At 43.4% G+C, this 26,834-nt stretch overlaps 1 protein-coding gene across 9 annotated transcripts in view; it reads left to right on the plus strand.

The window, feature by feature from the left end:
• The window catches only part of ADRA1B (adrenoceptor alpha 1B), a 627,213-nt gene that overhangs the window by 544,212 nt on the left and 56,167 nt on the right, over positions 1-26,834 (plus strand). For all 9 annotated transcript variants that reach the window (XM_073802761.1, XM_073802764.1, XM_073802767.1 and 6 more), the window contains 2 exons: positions 12,193-12,284; positions 22,182-23,926. In XM_073802761.1, the coding sequence (XP_073658862.1) occupies positions 22,978-23,926 (949 nt within the window). In that variant the 5' untranslated portion in view covers positions 12,193-12,284; positions 22,182-22,977. The remainder of the gene's footprint in view (positions 1-12,192; positions 12,285-22,181; positions 23,927-26,834) is intronic.

Here is a 26,834-nt window from a genome sequence, read left to right on the forward strand (position 1 = left end):
ATGTTCGTGTCATCTGTGAAGGAGCAGATGGAATAGGGCCTCAGTATCCCCATCTATATAAAATGGGAGCCTTGACATCTGCCTTTTTTTTTTTATTATTCATGCTGGCCAGTTTATTTAGCCAATTCATTGACAAAAGTAGATTTGTTGAAGAACATACTTAGGGAATTTCTTCTATCATATATTTTCCTAATATTTTTATAAGCTCTTTTTCATTATTGTTGGACTTCTCACCTAATAACCTATTTAGCACAAAGCTTCTCTATTGTATTTTATTATGTTCTTATACTTTCTTCATGGTAGTTTTATTTTTTTTTTACATCTTTATTGGAGTATAATTGCTTTACAATTGTGTGTTAGTTTCTGCTTTATAACAAAGTGAATCAGTTATACATATACATATGTTCCCATATCTCTTCCCTCTTGTGTCTACCTCCCTCCCACCCTCCCTATCCCACCCCTCCAGGCGGTCACAAAGCACCCAGCTGATCTCCCTGTGCTATGCGGCTGCTTCCCACTAGCTATCTACCTTACGTTTGCCTTTTTAACAGTCTGTGTGATGGAGCAATTCTCTTGGTGTTCTTGCTTTGGGGATGTAAGAAGTGGGGTTTTGTTCCTTCTGTGCCACCCACTTGTGTCTGTTCTCCTCCTGATGAGTCATCTGGGAGCCAGACACCATCGCTCTCAGAACATGTAAGGTACTTGCTCAGCAGTGGGACCATAAATCTGTGCTGCATCCCTGTGGTTACCTAGGGAACACTGGGGCCCAGCCAGGGAGGGGGCACTGTAGACTGAGAGGGCTCTGGCCAGTGCCCCAGCCTCCAGGCAACAGCCCGGCAAGCACTTCTCACTCTCTAGTTTGGAACCAGTGTCCTGGCCTCTGTAGAAGGCAAGCGTGGCCCCCAGCCAAGAGGCTCTGAAATACACCATGATCCGCCTACCAGACATTCAGAGAGACAGAAGGGGTCAGTTAGCAAAATGACTGTGACAGGAACCAGAACAGCTGGAATCTGGTCCTGCCCTTCATTCCTTCACCATTTACACAAGCAATCATAAGCAGATTCCCCTTCCACTCTCTGTGAATGTGAAAAGTAAATGAAACAATATATTAAACTGCTTGGCTTAAGTCCTGATCCCACCAAACAATTAACGAGGCAGTTGTAAATTTAGTTATTATGATCGGTACTGATAGCAGTAGTAGTAATTATTCTCACAATAATCTCCCAAGTAGTATCCCACTTTAGAGATGAGGAAACTGGGTCAGAGAGGTAAAGTGACTTGCTCAAAGTCCTTTAAGAATCGAATACACTGGTAACAGCCAGCTAGCTACTCTAATGCACGGGGATTATTCTAGTAAGTACTATGGGAGAGTGTGGGAAGGACAGACAATATCACTCAGCTCCATTCAGCTCCAGACCCAGACAGGTAGGCCCTCCCTGGAATACTTGCAGACCTTGCTCCAAACTTTACGTCGTCTCATCCTCAAATCCCATGAAAAAAGAGTCCCTGGGCCCTCACTGGCTCTGATTGGGTTGGATTGTCCACCCTAGAGCCACAGGGGAGGGTCAGCCTGGGTCTGAGAGGTGGGGAGCTCAGCAGACAGCTGTGGGTGCAGAGGGATATAGAATAGAGGCTAGGGGCCCAAGCAGCATGGGGTGTGTGTGTGTGTGTGTGTGTGTGTGTGTGTGTGTGTGTGAAGTCTGAAAAACATTTGCCAAAAATGTTTATAGAGATGCTATCTCTGGATAGTGGAATAAAAAGTTGATTTCCCTTTTTTTTTTTTTAACATATAGAGAATACTTTTTTAAAAAGTTTTATTGAGTATAATTGATTTATAATGTTTCCCTTTTGTTTTCTATACCTTTCCATAGCTTTACCATAAGCACATACTTTGATAATTTTTAAAAGCTATTTTCATTTGCTTAGTGGTTGAATAATACACATAGTATACAGTTATGTTAAGTATATTTATTTTAAGAGTTTGGGGCTGGATATTTGAGGGCTCAGTCCTCGTTCTGGCTCTGAGTGACCACGATCATGTCACTTGTCTGGCCTCAGTTCCAGCATCCGTGAGATGAGGGAAGAGCTGTACAACCTCTGTAGTCCCTTCCAGCTCTGATTCTCTCTCTTCTGTGTACACACATCAAGTAAAAAGGTGTGGATCAGCTGGGTCCTAGGAGACCTGCTTGAATGTGAAGAGAACACAGTTGACCCTGAAAAACATGGCTTTGAACTGTGCGGGTCCACTTACATGCAGATTTTTTTCGATAAATACGTACTATGTACAGAACTACACAATTCCCAGTTGGAACCACGGATACAGAGGGCCAGGCCTGACTGTAAACTCTCCTCTCTCGACCCTAAACCCCTCCTTTGCCCCCTCTCCCCACTCCCATTGTTTAAGGGTTAATGTAATTGCTTTTTTTGTAACTGAAGTATAGTTGATTTACAGTGTTGTGTTAGTTTCAGGTGTACAGCAAAGTGATTCAGTTATACATATATATATATATATATATACTCTTTTTCTGTAATTGTTGCTTTTTTTTTTAAAAGTGACTCAGCCCTTGCAGTGTTGTTTTGGGAGGTCACCACTCTTTTTTTTTTTTTTTTAAATTTTTGGCTGCATTGGGTCTTCATTGCTGCACGCGGGTTTTCTCTAGTTGCTGTGCGAGCGGGGGCTACACTTTGTTGCGGTGCGCGGGCTTCTCATTGTGGTGGCTTCTCTTGTTGCAGAGCACGGGATCTAGGAGGGCAGACTTCAGTAGTTGTGGCATGTGGGCTCAGTAGTTGTGGCTCGCGGGCTCTAGAGCGCAGGCTCAGTAGTTGTGGCGCACAGGCTTAGTTGCTCCACGGCCTGTGGGATCTTCCCAGGCCAGGGCTCGAACCTGTGTCACCTGCATTGGCAGGCAGATTCTTAACCACTGCACCACCAGGGAAGCCCCTGTAATTGTTTCTTAATAGAAATCAGTTCTGAATAAAAATGGGTACATTTATGGAGTTGAAAAAGTTTCTTCACAAGTTGAATATGTTCCCAGAGCTGCTAAGAGAGCACCCCTCCTAAGTGGAGGCCAGCTAACCTACTCCAGCCCTGAAAAATCTCTCCCTCCCTAAGAGGGAAGAAGAATTAACATTACTGACTGGGCCTACTATGTATCAGGCTTAATACAAAGTGTATTATACACACAGTCTAATTTAAACTCATAATGTGTTTACCATTGTTTGTTTGACAAGCAACTAGATACTGGACTCCTACACTGTTATTGAATGCTTGTCTTCCCATAAAGATGCTTGAGAAGAAGAAATGCTCTTTATTCATCTTTGTATGTCCCTCAGACCCTAACACAGGGCTCAATAAATATTTGCTGATCATTAGAAACCTCCTCCTATCATCACTGCTTCTTGGGCTCCATAGAGGATGATTCCTAATATCAAAGTTTTGACCACCTCCTTGGTTAAGAGAATGATGATCAAATTAAAAGGGAGGAAAAGGAGCAACAGATTAGGTCATTATCCACTGTTGGCAGGAAGCCGTCACTTTACACAGTTGTCCTGATATGCACAGGGCCTTCAGGAAATAGGATGTTGGACAGATGGACTTTGACCAGGAACAGAAGGTTAGAAAGGTCAGGATTAGGGGTGACTGGAAGCAATATGAGAGCACTGGGAATTTTATTTTTATTGAAATACAGTTGCTGTACAATATTACATTAGTTTCAAGTATGCTACATAATGATTTGACATTTGCATACATTATGAAATGATCACCACAATAAGGCTAGTAACCATCTGTCTGCTTACATTTATTACAGTATTATTGACCATATTCCTTATGCTGTATATTACATCCCTGTGACTTGTTTATTTTATAACTGGAGATTCGTACCTCTTAATCTCCTTTGCCTATTTTGTCCACCCCATCACCCCTCCCCACTCTGTTCTCTGTACCTATGAGTCTGTTTTCCTTTTGCTTTGTTTGTTTGTTTGTTTTTTAGATTCCACATATAAATGAGATCACGCAGTATATTTCTCTATCTGACATCTCACCTAGCATAATACTCTCTAGATCCATCCATGTTGTCACAAATGACAAGATTTCATTTTTTTATAGCTGAGCAATATTCCTGTGTGTGTGGGGGTGGGTGGGTGGGTGGGTGAGTGGTGTGGTGTGTGTGTGGTGTGGTGTGTGTGTGGTGTGGTGTGTTTGTGTATACCTACGTCACATCTTTATCCTTTCATCTACCTATGGGCACTTAGTTGCTTCCATATCTTGGCTATTGTAAATAATGCTGCAGTGAACATTGGAGCACATGTATCTTTTCTAATTAGTATTTTTGTTTCCATCAGGAAAACACCCAGAAGTGCAATTGCTGGATTACATGGCAGTTCTATTTTTAATTTTTGAGGAAGCTCCATACTGTTTTCTATGATCTCTGCACCAATTTACATTTCCACCAACAGTGCAAGAGGGTTCCCTTTTCTCCACGTCCTTGCCAACACTTGCTCTTTGTTGTCTTTTTGATGGGAAACAAAAGCAAAAATAAACCCATGGGACTACATCAAACTAAAAAGCTTTTGCACATCAAAGAAAACTGTCAGTGAAACAAAAAGGCAGCCTACTGAATGGGAAAAGACATTTGCAAACAATCTATCCAGTAAGAGGTTAATATCCAAAATATACAAAGAACTAATACAGCTCAATATCAAAAAGACAAACAACCCAATTTAAAAATGGGCAGAGGGAGAGACCTTCAACATGGCAGAGGAGTAAGTCGTGGAGATCACTATCCTCCCCACAAATACATCACAAATACATCTACATGTGGAACAGCTCCTACAGAACACCTACTGAATGCTGGCAGAAGACCTCAGACTTCCCAAAATATTTTTTTTTCCTTTTTCTCTTTTTGTGAGTGTTTATGTGTATGCTTCTTTGTGTGATTTTGTCTGTATAGCTTTGCTTTTACCATTTGTCCTAGGGTTCTGTCTGTCCGTTTTTTGTTTGTTTGTTTTTAGTATAGTTTTTAGAGCTTGTTATCATTGGTGGATTTGTTTTTTGGTTTGGTTGCTCTCTTCTTTCTTTCCTTCTTTCTTTTTTTAATTACTTTTAAATTTTTTTATCTTATTTTTAATAATTTATTTTATTTTTTATTTTAATAATTTTATTCTTTCTTCCTCCCTCCCTCCTTCCCTCCTTCTCTCTCTCTCTCTCTTTCTCTTTCTCTTTCTCCCTTTCTTTCTTTCTTCCTTCCTTCCTTCCTTCCTTCCTTCCTTTCTTTCTTCCTTTCTTTCTCTCTTTCTCCTTCTTTCTTTCTTACTCCTCGCTTTTCATCTGAGCTGTGTGGCTGACAGGGTCTTGGTGCTCCAGGCGGGTGTTAGGCCTTTGCCTCTGAGGTGGGAGAGCCGAGTTCAGGACATTGGTCCACCAGAGACCTCCCAGCTCCACACAATATCAAACGTCAAAAGCTCTCCCAGAAATCTCCATCTCAACACTGAGACCCAGCTCCACTCAACAACCAGCTAGCTACAATGCTGGACACCCTATGCCAAACAGCTAGCAGGACAGGAACACAACCCCACCCATTAGCAGAGAGGCTGCCTAAAATCATAATGAGGTCACAGACACCCCAAAACACACCACTGGATGCAATCCTGCCCACCAGAACGACAAGATCCAGCCTCATCCACCAGAACATAGGCACCATTCCCCTCCACCAGGAAACTCACTGAACCAACCTTAGCCACTGGGGGCAGACACCAAAAACAGTGGGAATTACAAACCTGCAGCCTGCATAAAGGACACCCCACACACAGTAAGTTAAGCAAAATAAGACAGAGAAACACACAGCAGATGAAGGAGGAAGGCAAAAACCCACCAGACCAAAGAAATGAAGAGGAAATAGGCAGTCTACCTGAAAAAGAATTCAGAGTAATGATAGTAAAGATGATCCACAATCTTGGAAATAGAATGGAGAAATACAAGAAACATTTAACAAGGACCTAGAAGAACTAAAGAGCAAACAAACAATCATGAACAACGCAATAAATGAAATTTAAAATTCTCTGGAAGGAATCAGTATAGCAGAATAACTGAGGCAGAAGTGACCTGGAAGATAATATAGCGGAAATAACTACCACAGAGCAGAATACAGAAAATAGAATGAAAAGATTTGAGGACAGTCTCAGAAACATCTGGGACAACATTGAACGCACCAACATTCAAATTATAGAGGTCCCAGAAGAAGAAGACAAAAAGAAAGGGACTGAGAAAATATTTGAAGAGACTATAGTTGAAAACTTCCCTAATATGGGAAAGGAAATAATTAAGTCCAGGAAGCACAAAGAGTCTCATACAGGATGAATCCAAGGAGAAACAGGGCAAGACACATATTAAGCAAACTATCAAAAATTAAATACAAAGAAAAAATATTAAAAGCAGCAAGGGAAAACAACAAATAACATACAAGGGGATCTCCATAAGGTTACCAGTTGATCTTTCAGCAGAAACTCTGCAAGCCAGAAGAGAGTGGCAGAACATATTTAAAGTGATGAAAGGGAAAACCGTACAACCAAGATTACTCTACACAACAAGGATCTCACTCAGATTTGACAGAGAAATTAAAAGCTTTACAGACAAGCAAAAGCTAAGAGAATTCAGCACCACCAAACCAGCATTACAACAAATGCTAAAGGAACTTTTCTAGGCAGGAAGCACAAGAGAAAGAAAAGACCTACAGTAACAAACCCAAAACAATTAAGAAAATGGTAATAGGAACATACATATCGATAACTACCTTAAATGTAAATGGATTAAATGCTCCAACCAAAAGACATAGACTGGCGGAACGGATAAAAAAAACAAGACCCATATATAGGCTGTCTACAAGAAACCCACTTCAGACCTAGGGACATATAGAGACTGAACGTGAGGGGATGGAAAAAGATATTCTGTGCAAATGGAAATCAAAAGAAAGCTGGAGTAGCAATTCTCATATCAGACAAAATAGACTTTAAAATAAAGACTGTTACAAGAGACAAAGAAGGACACTACATAATGATCAAGGGATCAATCCAAGAAGAAGATATAACAATTGTAAATATTTATGCACCCAACATGGGAGCACCTCAATACATAAGACACATGCTAACAGCAATAAAAGGGGAAATTATTGTGAGAGTAACACAGTAATAGTAGGGGACCTTAACACCACATTTTCACCAATAGACACATCAACCAAACTGCAAATAAATAAGGAAACACAGGCTTTAAATGACACATTAAATAAGATGACCTTAATTGATATTTATAGGACATTCCGTCCAAAAACAAAAGAATACACTTTCTTCTCAAGTACTCATGGAACATTCTCCAGGAGACATCATATCTTGGGTCACAAATCAAGCCTTGGTAAATTTAAGAAAATTGAAATCGTATCAGATAACTTTTCCTACCATAACGCTATGAGACTAAATATCAGTTACAGGAAAAAATCCGTAAAAAATACAAACACACGGAGGCTAAACAGTACACTACAAATAACCAACAGATCACTGAGGAAATCAAAAAATACTTAGAAACAAATGAAAATGAAAACACGATGACCCAAAACTTATGGGATGCAGCAAAAGCAGTTCTAAGAGGGAAGTTTATAACAATACATCCTACCTCAAGAAACAAGAAACATCTCAAACAACCTAACCTTACACCTAAAGCAATTAGAGAAAGAAGAACAAAAAACCCTCAAAGTTAGCAGAAGGAAAGAAATCATAAAGATCAGATCAGAAATAAATGAAAAAAGAAATGAAGGAAACAATAGCAAAAATCACTAAAACTAAAAGCTGGTTCTTTGAGAAGTAAAGACAATTGATAAACCTTTAGCCAGACTCATCAAGAAAAAGAGGGCGAGGACTCAAATCAATAGAAATGAAAAAGGAGAGGTAACAACTGACACTGCAGAAATACAAAGGATCATGAGAGATTACAACAAGCAACTATATTCCAATAAAATGGACAACCTGGAAGAAATGGACAAATTCTGACAAAATCAGAACCTTCCAAGACTGAACCAGGAAGGAAGAAATAGAAAATAAACAGACCAATCACAAACACTGAAATTGAGACTGTGATTAAAAATCTTCCAACAAACAAAAGCCCAGGACCAGATGACTTTACAGGCAAATTCTATCAAACATTTAGAGAAGAGCTAACACCTATCCTTCTCAAACTCTTCCAAAATACAGCAGAGGGAGGAACACTCCCAAACTCATTATCTGAGGCGACCATCACCCTGCTACCAAAACCAGACAAAGATGTCACAAAAAAACAGGAAACTACAGGCCAATATCACTGATGAACATAGATGCAAAAATCCTCTACAAAATACTAGCAAACAGAATCCAAGAGCACATTAAAAGGATCATACACCATGATCAAGTGGGGTTTATCCCAGGAATGTAAGGATTCTTCAATATACACAAATCAATCAGTGTGATAAACCATGTTAACAAATTGAAGGATAAAAACCATATGATCATCTCAGTCGATGCAGAAAAAGCTTTTGACAAATTCAACACCCATTTATGATAAAAACCCTCCAGAAAGTAGGCATAGAGGGAACTTACCTCAATATAATAAAGGCCGTATATGACAAACCCACAGCCAACATCGTTCTCAATGGTGAAAAACAGAAACTATTTCAACTAAGATCAGGAACAAGACAAGGTTGCCCACTCTCACCACTATTATTCAACATAGTTTTAGAAGTTTAATCTACAGCAGTTGGAGAAGAAAAAGAAATAAAAGGAATCTAAATGAGATTTAGATTCCTTCACTGTTTGCAGATGACATGAGAATACATACAGAATCCTAACGATGCCACTAGAAAACTACTAGAGCTAATCAGTGAATTTGGTAAAGTAGCAGGATACAAAATTAATGCACAGAAATCTCTTGCATTCCTATACACTAATGATGAAAAATCTGAAAGGGAAATTAAGGAAAAACTCCCATTTACCATCTCAACAAAAAGGAAAAAATACCTAGAAATAAACCTACTTAAGGAGACAAAAGACCTGTACTCAGAAATCTGTAAGACACTGTTGAAAGAAATCAAAAATGACACAAAGCGTTAGAGAGATATACCATGTTCTTAGATTGGAAGAATCAACATTGTGAAAATGACTGTACCACCCAAAGCAATATACAGATTCAATGCAATCCCTATCAAACTACCAATGGCATTTTTCACAGAACTAAAACAAAAAATTTCACAATTTGTATGGAAACACAAAAGACCCCGAATAGTCAAAGCAATCTTCAGAAAGAAAAACGGAGCTGGAGGAATCAGGCTCCCTGACTTCTGACTATACTGCAAAGCTACAGTAATCAAGAAAGTATGGTACTGGCACAAAAAACAGAAATATAGATCAATGGAACAGGATAGACAGCCCAGAGATAAACGCACACACATATGGTCACCTTATTTTTGATAAAGGAGGCAAAAATATACAATGGAGAAAAGCCTCTTCAGTAAGTGGTGATGGGAAAACTGGACAGCTACATGTAAAAGAATGAAATTAGAACACTCCCTAAGACCATATACAAAAATAAACTCAAAATGGATTAAAGACCTAAATGTAAGGCCAGACACTATAAAACTCTTAGAGGAAAACAAAGGCAGAACACTCTATGACATAAATCACAGCAAAATCCCTTTTGACCCACCTCCTAGAGAAATGGAAATAAAAACAAAAATAAGAAAATGGGACCTAATGAAACTTAAAAGCTTTTGCACAGTGAAGGATACCATAAACAAGATGAAAAGACAACCCTCAGAATGGGAGAAAATATTTGCAAACGAAGCTACTGACAAAGGATTAATCTCCAAAATTTATAAGCAGCTCATGCAGCTCAATACCAAAAAAACAAACAATCCAATCCAAAAATGGGCAGAAGACTTAAATAGACATTTCTTCAAATATGTACAGATTGCCAACAAACACATGGAAGGATGCTCAATATCACTAATCATTAGAGAAATGCAAATCAAAACTACAATGAGGTATCACCTCACACCAATCAGAATGGCCATCATCAAAAAATCTACAAACAATAAATGCTGGAGAGGGTGTGGAGAAAAGGGAACCCTCTTGCACTGTTGTTGGGAATGTAAATTGATACAGCCACTATGGAGAACAGTATGGAGGTTCCTGAAATAACTAAAAATAGAACTACCGTATGACCCAGCAATTCTACTACTGGGCATATACCCTGAGAAAACCATAATTCAAAAGGAGTCATGTACCACAGTTGCAGCTCTATTTACAATAGTCAGGACATGGAAGCAACCTAAGTGTCCATTGACAGATGAATGGATAAAGAAGATATGGCACATATATACAATGGAATATTACTCAGCCATAAGAAGAAATGAAATTGAGTTATTTGTAGTGATGTGGGTCGACCTAGAGTCTGTCATACAGAGTGAATTAAGTCAGAAAGAGAAAAACAAATACTGTATACTAACACATATATATGGAATGTAAAAAAAGAAAAAAAAAGGTTCTGAAGAGCCTTGGGGCAGAACAGGAATAAAGATGCAGATATAAAGAATGGACTTGAGGACAAGGGGAGGGGGAAGGGTAAGCTGGGACAAAGTGAGAGAGTGGCATGGACATATATACACTACCAAATGTAAAATAGCTAGTGGGAAGCAGCCGCATAGCACAGGGAGATCAGCTCAGTGCTTTGTGTCCACCTAGAGGTGTGGGATAGGGAGGGTGGGAGGGAGATGCAAGAGGGAGGAGATATGGGGATATATGTATAGCTGATTCACTTTGTTATACAGCAGAAACTAACACACCATTATAAAGCAATTATACTCGAAAAAAAGATGTTAAAAAAATAAAAGAAAATAAATAAAAGAAAATAAAAATGGGCAGAGGACCTGAATACATATTTTTCCAAAGCAGATATACAAATGGCCAACAGACACATGAAAAGATGCTCAGCATCACTAATCATCAGGGAAATGAAAATCAGAACCACAGTAAGATATCACCTCACACCTATCAGAGAGCATTGGGATCTTAGGCAAGGGTTAGAATTGAAAGTGAGGGAGGGTTGCATAGAGAAGAATGGATTTCCAACACAGAATTCACTGGAAAGATAGAAAGATTAAAGAAATAGACAGATGATCAAAGAAAGCAAACCTCCTTCTACACAATTTTGCCCGCAAGAAGCTCTGGTTTGAGGGATGGGATTAGATGTTGGGATCAAAAAGGTGGGTCAAAAAGAAGAACCAAAAAAAAAAAAATGTCTAAACAGAGAAAGCCCATTGAAGGACAAAAGTTTCACAAATTTTTCTTTATTTTGACTTTCAGTTAAGGCTGAAATCAACCTGTCCTTTTCATTCACTCATTCATTCTATTGCTCATCTAATAAATATTTATTGAGCACATACAATCCATCAGACAGTGTGCAAGCTCCTTGGATGAGCAAAAAGAAACACTGTGCCTGCTCTCATTGAGTATGAAGTCTAGGAAGAGAGGCAGATATTGATCCAATAATCACGTGGAGGAGTGAGTAAACAGAAACCAGGGGGAATGCCATGAAGGAGAGCGGTGTGGTTTTCTGAGAGCAGAGAAGAAAGGAACCTCACCTAGACTGGGGTGGGGAGGGGCAAAATAGTCTCCCTGAAGAATTGACCCTTGACTTGAGGTGTGAAGAACCATAGGCCCCTGGCAAGGAATAAGCCACGGCAAATGGAGGCCAAAGTCACTTTTAATGGGTCCAGCTTAGGTAAGACTAGCAATACTGGTAATCAGAAAATCTAAGTTTAAGATGTAGACCTTCCAAGAACCCTCTCTGTGAGACGTTTAGCTAAGTCATTTGTACTTTCTGGGCCTCCATTTGATGATCTGTAAAATGGGGATGATAGACTAAAGTGATGTTTCTCAAAACATGATGTGCCGATCTTCTGTAGTAGAATCAATTGGGTTGCTTGTGAAAAATATTAATTCCTGGACCTCACTTCAGACCTACTGGATCAAAATATCTGTGGCTAGGACCCAAGAATCTACATTTTTAAGGCTCACTCTAGGTGACTGTTATGCTCAGTAAAGTTTGAGCATCACAGGCTGTGTAGGCAAACTTTTGCCTGCTAAATGGCTCCCTATTTCTTTCTAAATTTCTAGGTTCTCAATGGAGCAGCACCAAGAAGAGGTGAGGTGGGCAGTCCTCCAGACTGAGCAAGGAAACATTCTGAAGTTTTCAGGTGACAACAAAGGTCTGAGCTTTTATACCTGGAGCCGGGCCAACTGTTTTAGGGACAGCTTGACTTGAGAGAAAATAGCTCCAGGCTGAATTTTTTTTTTTTGCTCTTCACTTTCCACTCCACCCCTGGGATTTACTTGATTTACTTGAAAATATATATTCAATGAATTCTGTTCCCTGCCCTTTTCCCTCCTTTCTTCTTCCCTTCTTGTGGATCTGGTTCTCTGCAGTATCGGGGGCCAGTGGAGGTTCCCATGGGTCCCCCTTCCTTCCGTACCTTTCTAGGGCACAAATGGTCGGCCTCTGATATGATGGTTTATAGTCTGTGAGCCTTTGGCTTGCTACACAGGGAAAATTCCTGTTGACACTAATTGTACCAGGGACCAAGAATTACAGGCTGAGATCCGGCTGCCTCGCCTGCTGGACCAAGCCATTTCCCTTTCCCTCTGCACAGCAAGCTCACAGAGCCTACTGCCCAAGGCCACCAATAGCCATACTGGCTTGGCCTCCAACCTCACTTGGAGTTCTCTGTGTGAAGAAATATTTCCAACAAGTCCTGGGGTCTCTAGGTGTGGTAGAGCCAATCTCACAGGTTGCTTCTCAAAGGCCAGGTATATTATTTCTGCCTACCTGATAGAATTCTTGTATTAAAATGAGATAGTGCATGTAAAGCACATAACACCAGCCTAGCACACAGTAGCTCTCAACAAATGTTAGTTAGTGTTCTTTATATTTTTGTTATTTTTCTAGCCACTGTTTGTTCAGGGGTATTTATAAGGAAATAAAAAAGAAATCAGTTATATCAACTGGCAAGTAAAGGGTTGAAAGTACCATTGAGAGATCAACTAGGAAAATCTGTACCTAAATACTCCAGATACTGAGAAATATGTTGTGTGTTAAGACTATACAAAACATCAACAATAACTAATAATTACTGAGAGCTTTCTAGGTGCTAGGCAAAGTTTCACTTAATCCTCATAATAACTTGATGGAGTAAATACTAAATCCCCATTTTACAGATAAACAGAAGCTTAAATAAATGAAGTAAAGTCACAAAGTCACAAAGCTAGGAAGTAGCAGCAACTAGAATTTGATCTGATGCTTAATAAGCTATTTCCTTAGGTCTAACTGATATCTCTCATGCTGTATTTGGAGGCTATATCTGCTCACTCTCTCTCTCTCTGCCTCACTCTCTCTCTCTCTCTGCCTCACTCTCTCTCTCTCTCTGCCTCTCTCCCTCTCTCCCTCTCTCCCTCTCTCTCCCCCCCACCCCGAGATAGACAACAGTTGATTGCCATCATGGGGTCAATAACCTTTGCAGTCCTTAAAGCAATTATTAGATCAGGTCTCTTCCCCTTCTTCTTGGAAGAATTAAGGCTCAAGCCTGATACAAGCCCTTGATCTCATTTGAGGTTCCCAGGGAGGGTTAGGAGGAGAGATGCAATCCTCAGATGCAACCCAGAGAAGGGCCCGTGTTTGCATTGTGCGATTAGTACACAGACCACATCAACTTCTGCCTTTCTGACCCATGTCTCTGGCCTGCTGAGGTGCCCAGAAATTTCTGTCATTTTATCAGTGAGGTCAGCCTGCAGCCAAACTTGGGTTATCTGAGAGGTGAAAAGTATCAACTTAGAATCAAACCACCTCTGTTCCAATCCCATCTCTGAATAATCTTGAGCAAGTTAATTAATCACTCTTATCCTGTTTCCTCACCTGTAGATTGGAGCCAATAGTGTCTTCCACAAAAGTGCTGTTTGGAGGGTTAAATGAGATGATGCCTGTGAATTAGCTTGACACATGCTTGGTGCATAACTGCACTCATAGTTAACATAGGTGATTTGGAAGAGGGCAATGCTTACATCTAAATGGATAACACTCCAAAGGATTGGGGAGATATTTGGAAGCCCTTCCAAGAACTTGTAATTCACACCATGCATCTAACTGCGATTATCCCAGGTGCTCCTATCTAGAAGTTTCCACAAACTCTTCCACATACCTTAACCCCCAGCACTTACCAGGGCAGTCCCACAAGAGGCAAAAAACCAAGGCTCCTCCTTCTCCCTTCATCTTTTCACGACTCCCAAGGCAACCTTCCAAATTCGTCTGTCTGGCGTCTAGTAAACAGTAGAGACACGCTGGGCATTTCCTGTCCCAGCATCCCTCAGGACACAATAGAGATGGGCAAAGAAAACGGTCTCTTTCTCACATTCCTCCTTCCTTTGCCATGCCCCGGGGCCTGAAGTGATGTCACACACATTTCCCAAGCATGCCCACCTGCATCCCAGGGTCCTACCCTGTCACCCCTGCCAGAGAAGGCAGAAATCACTCTATGACATCATTCCCTGCCTTGGTCCCCAGGGGCCCAGTCTGTCCTCTCCAAAGCTGGCTCTAACACTTTGTCCAGATACAATTTTTAGATGCCCTCAAGGAAAAAGTTTCCCACCACTTTCTTTAGACCTTTCTGAACTTGGTGGCCACCACAAGTAATTGGTTCAAAGAAACCAAAAGAGGAAGAGGAAGATCGGAGAAACATGAGACCTATGTCATGTATTTATGTGTTTCCTTATTTAACTCACATCACTGTTCACTGTCAGGCACAATCCTCTCTACGTCCTCAGACACACATTCCCGTTATTCATCTTAGACTGTGAACTCCGGGAGGGCAAGAAAGGCCAGCGTCCATTTACTTTATTCAGTGCAAGTTCTGCTCCATGATGAATGGTAAAACACTGGATTAGTTCTGTTGCTCAAGAGAGGAAGAGGTTACACCAAGATAGAGTTAGCAGGAGAGAGGCTCAGCAAACAAAAATAAGAATAACAGGGTGGAGATCAATTGATCAAGGGGTCCTGCCAAGAACTTGGCACTGAAGAAGCCCTTATAAGGAATTCAGAAAAAATGTGGAGTAAAGCAAAATTTCCACAGCTTTCAGTAGATTCTTAATAAGGTCTAGGACCCAAAAAGTTAAAGAACCACTGGGAAGGGATATCACTTTTTCTTATGAAATTTGGAGGGGAGGGGAATAAGATTAATACATATAAAATTACAGAGAACATCAGTATAATAATAGTGCTACTTTTGACTGAGTGTTGTTTATGAGCCAGGTCCCAGCCTAAGCATTATAGACTACAGTTCCTTTAATTCTTGCGACCACCTATGTTGTTGTAGATTATCTCAAGAAATAGAAAGGATTATCTCCAGGTCTCAGATGAAAAAATGGAGGCTGAAAGAGTTACGTAGCTTGCCCAAGGTCACACATCTGGTCAGCCAAAGCTCGGATTCAAACTCAGACTCCATGCCAGGCTGCAGAAATTGATAACAGCAGTGGCAAAAAAAAAAGAGCCATGGGGGCAGAGTCAAATCTCCAGGCTATGGACTCTGGTTCTGCCTTAGGTAAATCCCTTCCCCTTTCTGGGCCTTTGTGTGTGCCTACATGTAAAATAAGAGCGTTAGATTAGATAAACAAACATTTGATGCAACAATGTTTATAGAACATGCAACAAACATATTCTGTAAAGGTTCAGAGAACAAATATTTTAGGCTTTACAAGACTGTCTCTGTTGCAGCTCTGCCGGGGTACCGTGAAAGTACCCGTAGACAATACCCAAGCGAATGGGCGTGGCTGTGTTCCAATAAAACTTTATTTACAAAAACAGGCACAAGGCTGGATTTGTTCCATGGGATTATAGCTTGCTGACCCTGGACCAGATGATCTGTAGGGTCCTTCATGGTCTGACATTTCAGAAGTTCGGGTTCTGATTGTAGCAGTGGAGCCCAGAGGGGCCAGTGCCTTAAAAAGTCAGCTGTACGGAGCCTGTTGCCATAACTTTTGTTTTGTTATGTTTTGCTTTAACCTTTGACAGTTTCAACAAGTGTGTTTAGAAAGTAAATCCTGACAGTGGCACTACAAAGGCAGCTTGAAAGAGCTTTAGCCCCAGAAAAATCTCCATTGGTAACATGGACAACTACCTCTGTCTTGTGAAGAGCCTGGTACAAACACAGCTGCGTGCCCACCTTCAAACCATATTGCAACCCAAAGGCCATTTCTTGAGAAATTTGGGGCCCACGACAGATTCCTGGACAAAGTGATGGGCAAAGCCCATGGATAGTAAAGGGACAGCCAGAGTCTTTCAAGAAAACGGCGTACGCTCCCCTTTGTCCTCAACTCTGCAGCACTGCACGTTGGTGTTGGTGACCTGTTTACCTTGTCCCACAGGAGAAGCTGCTAGGGCATAAGGAAGCAGGGACCCATTCTTGGTTCCAGACTCAGTAGGCTTTTCACACTCCACGCTTTGGTGCCCTCACACCCCAGCCCCCAATTCAGGGCTCCCAGGCTCTCCCAGAACATGTGATGTGATGTCAGCCCCTGGATGACTTGGCAACTAATCTTCACAAGTTTACTGCACATGGTTGCTCCAAGCTCTCTCTCACTTAACCGAGACATGCAGTGCATCTAGAATTTCTGGGCTGGGGGAATCCTTTCTCACCAAAGATTGACAAATTGTAATTACCAGAGAGAAAAGCAAATTTGCCCAGAGGGAGCTGAAATCCCTCCCTCCTGGGAGCTTCTGACCTGCTGCCTTTAGAGGAAATGCCTCTAGTGCAGCCAGTGTCCTCTGCTCAGAAGAAAGGGTACTTCTCCTCTTTCCCATCTGGGCTGCAGCAGGGGCAAAAATCCTCCTTCAGGTCCCCAGAGACCCTAGTATACCTCATGAAGCAGAGGCCTCATACCTCCAATTCTTTTTCCATTTTTAGTCTCATTTACTGGGTACTTTGTATTCCAGCTGTGCCACCTGCCAGGCCTGTGGCCTTGGGCAACCACTCTGAGACTCAGTTTGCTCATCTATACAATGTCAGTAGTAATAGCATCCACCTCATAATATTATTAACAGTATTAAGTCAGAAAATGTACATAAGGCATTTGGAGCACAATGCTTACATTGTGGTAAGCACTTAATAACTCACATTATTAAGTGCTGATATTTTCACTATTACTCTGTGCTAGGCACTTTACACACATTATCACATGTAATCCTCACCTCAGCGCTCTGAGGTAGGCACTGTTATGATCTTCATTTCACAGATGAGGAAACCACAGCTCAGAGTGGTTAAGTGACTTGCCCAAGGACGTACAGGTAATAAATTAGTGGACGTGGGACATAAACCCAGGTCTGTTTGATGCCAGTGTTCAGACTCTTAGTCACTTTACTATCCTGCCCAAGGTCACATTAGCAGCTATTAAATAAGGGAAGCAGGATTAGACTCCAAGTTGGCTCTCAAATCTTCAGCAGACTGAGTGCTGGCCTGGGAGGCAAGAAAGCCTGACCCAGGGAGCTCGTCTGCAGAACCTTCTCACCCAGACAGCTCTGCCGTGCCATCCCTTCCCTGACCTCTGCCTCGCTCGGGAACCTGATCACATTCTGTCTTCTACTGTAATTTCCTTCTACTGTAATTTCAGGGCTAACACTGAAACTTCTGCTGCCTTGCTGCCTTTTTTTTTTTTTTTTTTCCCCTTAATCTCAGTCTGGTGCAGAGAGAAGGATGCAAGCTTTGGAGCCAGACAATAATGCTTTGAATACCAACGCTGCTTACTCATTGAATGGGCTTGGCCATGTCACAAAACCTCTCTGAACCTCAGTTTCCTCATATGTAAAATGGGGATAATTCCTACCTTGCATTGTTGTAAAGATTTAAGTAAGTGCACATAGAGTACCTAAAACAGTGCCTGCCACATAGTAGGTACTCTCTGAAGGGCACTTTACCAACATCATCATCTCCCATGGCACCTAGCTCAGTGCTAGGTTATTGTTTGCTTGATTTAATTCACCTTTGATTTGCCCGCAGCACCTAGCATGGTCCCTTACACAGAGTAGATGCTCCTGTATACGGCTGGTTGAATTGAAAACTGGAGAGAGCGAGAGAGGGAATACCATGCAAAGCTGCATGATCACAGATGACAGATCTCCCACAGGTCCTCTAAACAGATCTCTGAATCTCCCACAACCTTGGTCTCCCCACAGGTCAAACTCAGTGGCAGCTTCTCCTAGAGGGCTCACAGAAATGGGAGTTTGCAACATCAGAGATTTCTAATGTAATCAGATGGTTAATGAAAAGGTTCTTCTTCCCTGAGCCTCGAGTGAGTCAGAGCTCTGTGCTTGGCTTTGCCCCAGGGAGTACCAAGAAAATGAAATATCGTCTGTATCCTCATGACACCTAAACAAATGGTCATTTCTCTGGGTCAGATATCAGCCAGAGGGGTTAAAAGGCATCTCCAGTGAAGGGAGGAAAGGAGCAGCAGGGAAAGGACCATGAGCAAGGTGCTTAGTGGGGTACATGGCTCCTGTTAAGGTTAATACCTGTTTGCCTTATGATGGGATGTTCGTTTTGCTTTCGTGAAAGATGCTGCTAAATGACAACGTGTCTGAAATCCACAAGCGTTTTGAACCCCTCATTCTGGCTCAATAATCCCTTCCACATCCTGACACCTGAATCAAGACATAAGTTCTCATTTAGGTAACAAACTGTCCTCTTTTGTAACAACTATAAACCACATCTGTATCTCAGACTTGCTCTTTTTCTTCCTGGCCTTTTGCCACTATAGGAAAATGTCAGATAGGCTAAGTTTTCACATTGCAGCTGGTTACTGTGATTATGTAGACACAGCCTCTACAAATTCAATGGTGTGTTGCTGGCTGTTCAAGAGGTGGTGAAATTAATGCCCAGGGAAGTGGGAAATGGACCACCACAATCAAAATGTGGACTGGAAACTTGCTCTTCATTCTGCCCCACTCTTTCCCTCCTACATCCCTGTCTTTGTGATAATCACCAGCTTTCTGCCAACCTGCTGGCGTTCTCTTCCTCCTCCCACTTCCCCTTGGGAGTAAAGCAGTTCAAGAGAAGCACCATCATCCTAGACTTAAAGATATAGGAGGATGGTGGGAGCTGAGTGTATGAGACCCCACTCCCACCACCGCTGTGGACAGTGCATTGGAGAAGGGGCAGCATGGTTGCCTTCAGAGGCCTCTTTATCCAGCAAAGGAAGCTGACCACCTGGAACTAGAAGACCTCAAAAGATCATCTGGCCCAGACCCTATCTCCAGACAGATCAGTACATGAGCCCCCCAGGACCAAGGACAATCTCTCCTCTTCATAAGGACCCCTGGTAGAGGCCTGCCCAAGTCGTCCCTGTCTCACAGTCTGCTGTATAAGTCATGAGTAGCTGCCGTGTGTGGCTTCTGTCTGGGGCAGAGGAAGGTGCACCGCTCTGTGGGGCAGGGAAATGGAGTTTGAGAACCCGCTCTGCACCTGACTAGCTGTGGGAGTTTACCAATTTTCTCTGCCTCCTCGACCACCTCCAAAATGGGAAGATGGGCAAGCAAGAGTTCTGCTAGCTCTTGAAGAGCTAAATCACTATAAACCAGTGAATCTCTTATTTTAAAATCTTCATATACAACTTAAGCCAGTTTAATTGAAATAGAAAAAGTCTGTTTTTAGGGCTATCTCTATCACAGATTCCTTAATCTCAGGGAACTCCTTGAAATTGTGTATTTTGTGCATTTGAGGGTCTGTAAATTTTGGTGGGAGATTAAATCCCTAGATAGGTGTATGATATCCTACCACCTCCAAATATACATATATACATATATATATATATATATATATGTATATATATATATATGAGGTTAGGACCCACCTTTAGGATGGAGAGCTTAAATGTAAATCACCCTGAATGGCTTCCTGGTTCCCCACCTCTGAATACCAGGCTACAGTGATTATCAAGGGCAGGAAGTAGGAAGCCCTAGATGCAGGATTCTGGACGAGAGTAAAGAAGGCATCAGGCTTTACTTTTTTTTTTTTTTTTTTGCTGTGTAGCATGTGGGATCTTAGTTCCTGGACTAGGGATTGAACCCACGCCCCTGCATTGGGAGCATGGAGTCTTAATCACTGGATTGCCAGGGAAGTCCCCAGGCTTTACCTTTCAGTCTCCAGCTCTCACTACCCATTGCTCTGCCACATGCTACTAGCCATACAACCTCAGGAATATTCTAACTCTCTCTGAACCATGGTTTTCTCAACTGTCAATGGAGAATGGTATACTTCTGTTAAAAGTGGTTGTGAAGAATAAAAGAAAATGAGTAAATGCTTGGCTATCAGTGGAAACTCAATAAATGTGAGTTCCCTCCCAGCACTAGTAGCTCAGGTACCAAAACTGACTACTTGGAAGACAGCTCCATCTATAACAATCAATCCACCCCTACCTCAAATGTAAATTGGCACAGTCACTATGGAAAACAGTAAGGAGGTTCCTCAAAAAATTAAAAATAGCTATCCCACGTCTGGGTATATATCCAAAGCAAATGAAAAAAGGATTTCCTTTGCACTCCCATGTTCTCTGCAGCATTATTCACAAGAGCTAAGACATGGAAACAAATGTCCATCAGCTGATGGATGGATAAAGAAGATGTGGCATACACACACACACACACACACATATACACACAATGGAGTATTATTCAGCCAAGACAAAGAAAGAAATCCCACCATTTGCAGCAGCGTAGATAAGACTTGAGGGCATTATGCTAAGTGAAATAAGTCAGACAGAGAAAGACAAATACTACATGATATCACTTATATGTGAATCTAAAAGAAAAAAAAATCCTCATAGAAACAGAGTTAGTTAAGTGGTGGTGACCAGGGGTTGGGTGGGGAGGGGCTGGAGTGGGGAAATGTTGGTCAAATGGTGAAAACTTCCAGTTATAAGATGAATAAGTTCTGGGGATCTAATGTGCAGCATGGTGATCGTAGTTAATAATACTATATCATATACTTGAAAGTTGCTAAGAGAGTAGATCTTAAATGTTCTCACCACAAAAAAAGAAATGGTAATTACGTGACATGTTGGCAGTATTAGCTAACACTATGATGGTAATCACTTTGCGATATATAAGTGTCTCAAATCAACTTACATAATGTTATATGTCAATTATATCTCAATAAAGCTGGCGGTGAGAATTCACCCCCTTCCTTGCTTCTGTGGGAAAAGTGTGACGTAACAGCTAAGTGCTCAACTTTGGATAGACACGCAGTTGGGTTCAACTCCCAGATTCACTCCTTGATGGCCATGTGGATTTACACATAGTTAAATTTCACTGCACCTTGGTGTCCCATCCACTAAATGAAAATGATTATGAGAATAGTCCTTCTTTCCTAGGGTCGTGAGAAGATGCGACAAGTGGATAAATGTTAACTAACATAAGGCTCTCCCTCGGCATCCTTGGCCATACCCTCTTTCCTAAGTACCATTCACCCACCTTGGGAAGTGTGTCCCTATAGCTGAATGTCCAACATGGAAATCAGGCAGAAAGGGGAAAAGAATTCAACAAATAATCTGGATTCCCCAAGTCCCCTCCCCATTTGCCTGGAGGTCTTACCCCATTCCTACCCCCAGAGAGCCCACAGTTTGTTCATTTCTTTCAGGTCTTGGCTCAAACATCACTTCAGGAAAATCCTGAGCACCCATATAAATTCCAAATGCGCCCCACAGCATTCCATTTCCCCAATCTTGCTTTATTTTCTCTGCTACGCCTGACAGCATAGGGCGCACCTCAGAATTTGCCTACTTATTTGTTGGTCTCCTCCCACTAGAATGGAAGCTCCCCAAGGACAGGGGTCTTTGTCTACTTGGTTCAATTACTCTACCCACAGCGCCTAGAACAGAACCCAGGGCAGACAGGGGGTTCCCAGTTAACAATCTGTTAAATGAATGAGTGATTGAATGAATGATTGACAAGAAGCTTCCGAGTTTTCTTATGAGACCAGAGAGGTTTCACAGGGAGGGAAGGATGGGGGTTGGTCTCAGATCTGACTCAAGTCCCTCTCATTTGACTAACTTTGGAATTCTTCCTCTTTTAGGTGCCACGCAAGTTGCAGAGCCCCCTATATCTGAGTGCTGACTCCAGACGCCCCTCAGTAAAGGCAAGCACCCCCAGCCCACTTTTGAAACTGCGGAGTGAATAGGAGGAAAAAAGAATCCCAGTGAGCCACCTGGGGGTGGGGGACAGGGGGATCCCCACGCTCAAGTCACTCTGCCCCCACCCCCGCCCCCGCTCCCCCCACCTCTTACCCTCCCCCTACTAGCCTGCCCTCGGGGAGACGGGGGGCGCGGCCCGCCTCCGGGCTGAGCAGGGTGGCGGCGTCGGGGCTGCGGGCGCCTTCGCCGGACCCGCATTGCCCCCTAGTGCCGCGCGGAGTCAGGGCGCCGGGCTCCCCCGCCTGATGTCACCGCCGTGCAGTCATCCCAGAGGCGGCTCATTGAAAGCAGACCCTCCTCGGCGCTAGCTGGGCGGAGGCGCCGCTGTCCGCAGACCCGCCGCGGGCCGGGCAGAGCCGGGCGCCCCCTGCCCCGCCGCCCGCTCCTCCCCGACGCTCCCCGCGAGCCCGGCCCGGCGCTCCTGACGTGGACCATTAAACTTGGAGCTGCCGCCTCGTCCCCTCTCTCCTCCTCTTCGCTCTGACAGGCGAGCGAGCGGCTCGGTGCAGGCAGGAGACGTGCTGCCGGGCTGGGCTGCCCGGGGGAGATGACTTCTCGCCAGGAGGACGCCTTTGGGAAGAAGACCACGGGGGAAGCAAAGTTTCAGGGCAGCTGAGGAGCCTTCACCAGCCCTTCCCAGCCCTGTCACCCCTCTGGCTATGGAGGGCGGACTCTAAAATGAATCCCGATCTGGACACCGGCCACAACACAGCAGCACCTGCCCACTGGGGAGAGTTGAAAAATGCCAACTTCACTGGCCCCAACCAGACCTCGAGCAACTCCACACTGCCCCAGCTGGACATCACCAGGGCCATCTCCGTGGGCCTGGTGCTGGGCGCCTTCATCCTCTTTGCCATCGTGGGCAACATCCTAGTCATCTTGTCTGTGGCCTGCAACCGTCACCTGAGGACGCCCACCAACTACTTCATTGTCAACCTGGCCATTGCCGACCTGCTGCTAAGCTTCACTGTGCTGCCCTTCTCTGCGGCCCTGGAGGTGCTCGGCTATTGGGTGCTGGGCCGTATCTTCTGTGACATCTGGGCTGCCGTGGATGTCCTGTGCTGCACAGCCTCCATTTTGAGCCTGTGCGCCATCTCCATCGACCGCTACATCGGGGTGCGCTACTCTCTGCAGTACCCATCGCTGGTCACCAGGAGGAAGGCCATCTTGGCACTCCTCGGTGTCTGGGTCTTGTCCACGGTCATCTCCATTGGGCCTCTTCTTGGGTGGAAGGAGCCGGCGCCCAATGATGACAAGGAATGTGGGGTCACTGAAGAACCCTTCTATGCTCTCTTCTCCTCCCTGGGCTCCTTCTACATCCCTCTGGCGGTCATTCTGGTCATGTACTGCCGGGTCTACATCGTTGCCAAGAGGACCACCAAGAACCTGGAGGCTGGAGTCATGAAGGAGATGTCCAACTCCAAGGAGCTGACCTTGAGGATCCACTCCAAGAACTTTCATGAGGACACCCTCAGCAGTACCAAGGCCAAGGGCCACAACCCCAGGAGTTCCATAGCTGTCAAACTTTTTAAGTTCTCCCGGGAAAAGAAAGCGGCCAAGACCTTGGGCATTGTAGTCGGTATGTTCATCTTGTGTTGGCTACCCTTCTTCATCGCTCTACCACTTGGTAAGTTGGGAACTGGCGGAGGGGAACGGGGCATTTTCAGATCTTGGGTTTACTGATGAGCTTACTATAAAGTTTTTTGTGGGTTTTAGTTTTTTATGCAGTCTGTGTGTTTGGAGGTTGGGGAATGTTGTTTGTTCTGCAAAGGCTTTGCAGATTGGGTAGGTGGCTAAGAACCAACTCAGGTGTTAGTGAAACGCGCTAAGGTACGAGTCACTTGAAATAGAACCTCAGGAGGCAAATCTGGTATGTGCAATGACTCATTCAACAGCCTTGGTTTAATAATTTAAAAGGACACTGGACTTGAACATCACACCAGCGTTATTACAGTAGTAATCATGTGCCCACTAAGGTGGTGTCACTAATGCTGCATACAAAATAGTTTGTAGTTACCGCAGACACGGCATTTGGGAAGCAGGGAGGCAGCTCGTACACAGAAAGGCAGTTTTCATTCAGCATTTCCAGGGCTCCTGCAGAGATCCACGCTCCTCAAGAGCTTTGCAGAGGCTGCCTTCTCCCTCTCCTCCTTTCACCACTTGCTATCACCTCCATGCACTCCCTCCATTACGAGTTAATAAGAGCATTTTACAGCCTCACAGCCCCAACCAGCCTTTATCTAAAGCTTGAGATTTGAAAGAGAAGGAAGACGGCCAGAGGGTCACACAGTCTCAGTTTTCACCCCAAAATATCCCTAACTCTGGTGGTTTATGGAATGTCCAGAATTAAATTATAGTTGCCCCTCACCTTCAGCTACCAGACACCAAGTCCTGCTAGTATGAAACTGAGCCCTTTCTCTCCTGTGAAAATGTGCCCATCTTCTTTTGTTTGGGAGTCCTACTAAGTGAGTTGTTCAAAAGGCTACCTGACTTCCTCTAAGGATGAAGCCAAGGTCTGGGTAGGAGGTAAACCTAGAGGAGGGTACTGTGACATGCTGTCCACACGGCTCAGGAAACACTTGTCCCTTCTCTGAGGCAGTGATCTGCTTTGATTTCTTTTTCTATCCCTGGGGACACTCCAGAAAATGAATGGAGGGAGGTAATTATGACAGAGTCATGTGCTGTGATCTCAGAAGAGACAACAGCTGTTACTTGCCATGGACCACTAACACCTACAGTCACACCAGGGGCTCAGTTGGAACTGAACATAAACAAATCCCCAAAGTAACAAAAATCCTAAAGACACACTGCTTCCAAGAGAAAGAGCCAAATAGAAAGAGGGTAAACTGATGTCGGGAGTTTCCGTTTAAAAATGATAAAGAAAAACTGTTTAACCTACTCTCCATATTGTCATTTCTAGGGCTAGCTTTCGAGCTAATGCCTTTCAGAAATATTTTCAGCGTGTTAAGTGGAGAGGGTTTGAAGCTCTACCCCAAGTAGTGATCACATCCCGCTGCCCAGCTTTCTTTTCTTTCCCAAGGTCTCAGGGTCCTTTCGCAGGCTTGTCCAGTTAAAGTGGATGACAGTTCACACTCCATTGGACCATACAAAGATCGTGGTTGCACATGGAGTGATTTGGCCAATAATTAGCCATGTGACCTTGGGCAAATGATGACTTCTCTGTGAGCCTCAGTTTCTTCATCTGCAAAATAGGGCTAATTACTATTTGCTCCATGGGGTTTGCACTAGTACATGGAAAGGACTTAATACGGTGTCTGGTACACAGCAAATACTCAATGAAAGTTAGCTCTTAGTAGTACAAACCAAACCCCAATACCCCCTGCAGCTAAAACTGTGTTTTCTTCTCCATTCAGTTGCCAATACCTGTTATTAAAGGCTCAGAAGGGAACTAGATCCTTTTCCTTTCTTCCTTCTTCCCCCCACCGCCCCCCCCCCCACCCCGCCACCCCGGATCCTCAGCTGGCAGAGGCTGTGACCAGAGCATCCTCAGCAAAGACAAAGCCCCAGCAGGATGCAGGAGTGGATCAAAGGTGCAGGCTTTTACTTTAGGTGGCAGGGGAAACAACTGAAGAGGCTGCCAGCATGTTGAAATGGAAAGAGTACTGCTCTGAAGGTCAGGAGCAATAGAGTTATGTATGTGAGCTTTGCCATAGATTAGCTCTGTGAACTTAGGTGTGTTGCTTTACCAGCTGGGCTTCAGGTATCACTTCCAGGGACCAAGAGGGCTGGACTTGATCAAGGGCTCTCAGACTTCAATAAGGATCAGAATCATTTGTGGAACTAGATAAAAATTCAGCTTCTAAGACCTAACGCATAGAGAATCCGAGCCAGTACATCAGAGAAGTCCCAGGAATCATGTTTAACCAGCCCACCAGGTGATTCTGAAGAGGTGATCCCCAGACCAGGCTTTGAGAAGCACCGGCCAGGGGATCTCTCTGCTCCTTTCAGGCTCCAACCTCCTGGACACCCAGGTTTTTAAACGCTGCAAAGGTTAGCACTTCACCACCCACACGGTGGTGCAGGACGATGTGGCTTCTCTCTGGGTCCTGTTCTTCACACCCACCCTCAGTTTCTTCTCACTTATACTATTTCAGTTTCCCCCCTCTTTCTGTCCATGCCTTTCTGAGACCTTATGTTCCTAACATATCAGGTCCTTGGCTTCCATGCCACAGAAAGTGAGATGTTCTTGCCACCCTGATGCTATCAGAGCTTGTTTCTCTTCTCCTTGACTTGAAGACTTCCTGACCAACTGTTATCTCCCGGAGTTCTCCCAGTGTGCTGTCCCTAAGCTGAGTCTATCCACATGCTTCTCCCCTGGAAATCCAACCCTTGGCGGGTAAGGAGTGTGGACTCCAGGCCTTGAATTTGGGATGGACTTCGAAAGTTACTCAAGAGTTTCAAACAGAGAAGGTGCTTAATTAACATGTTCTTAGTAATTTATCAATAGAAAGAGCATCTGAGCAAAATGAGATGTGGGCTTCTACTTCGTCTGAGTTCAAATAACACCCAAATAA

This window comes from Tursiops truncatus, chromosome 3 (genome assembly GCF_011762595.2).
Source record: "Tursiops truncatus isolate mTurTru1 chromosome 3, mTurTru1.mat.Y, whole genome shotgun sequence".
In the NCBI taxonomy this organism is placed as follows: Eukaryota; Metazoa; Chordata; class Mammalia; order Artiodactyla; family Delphinidae; genus Tursiops; species Tursiops truncatus.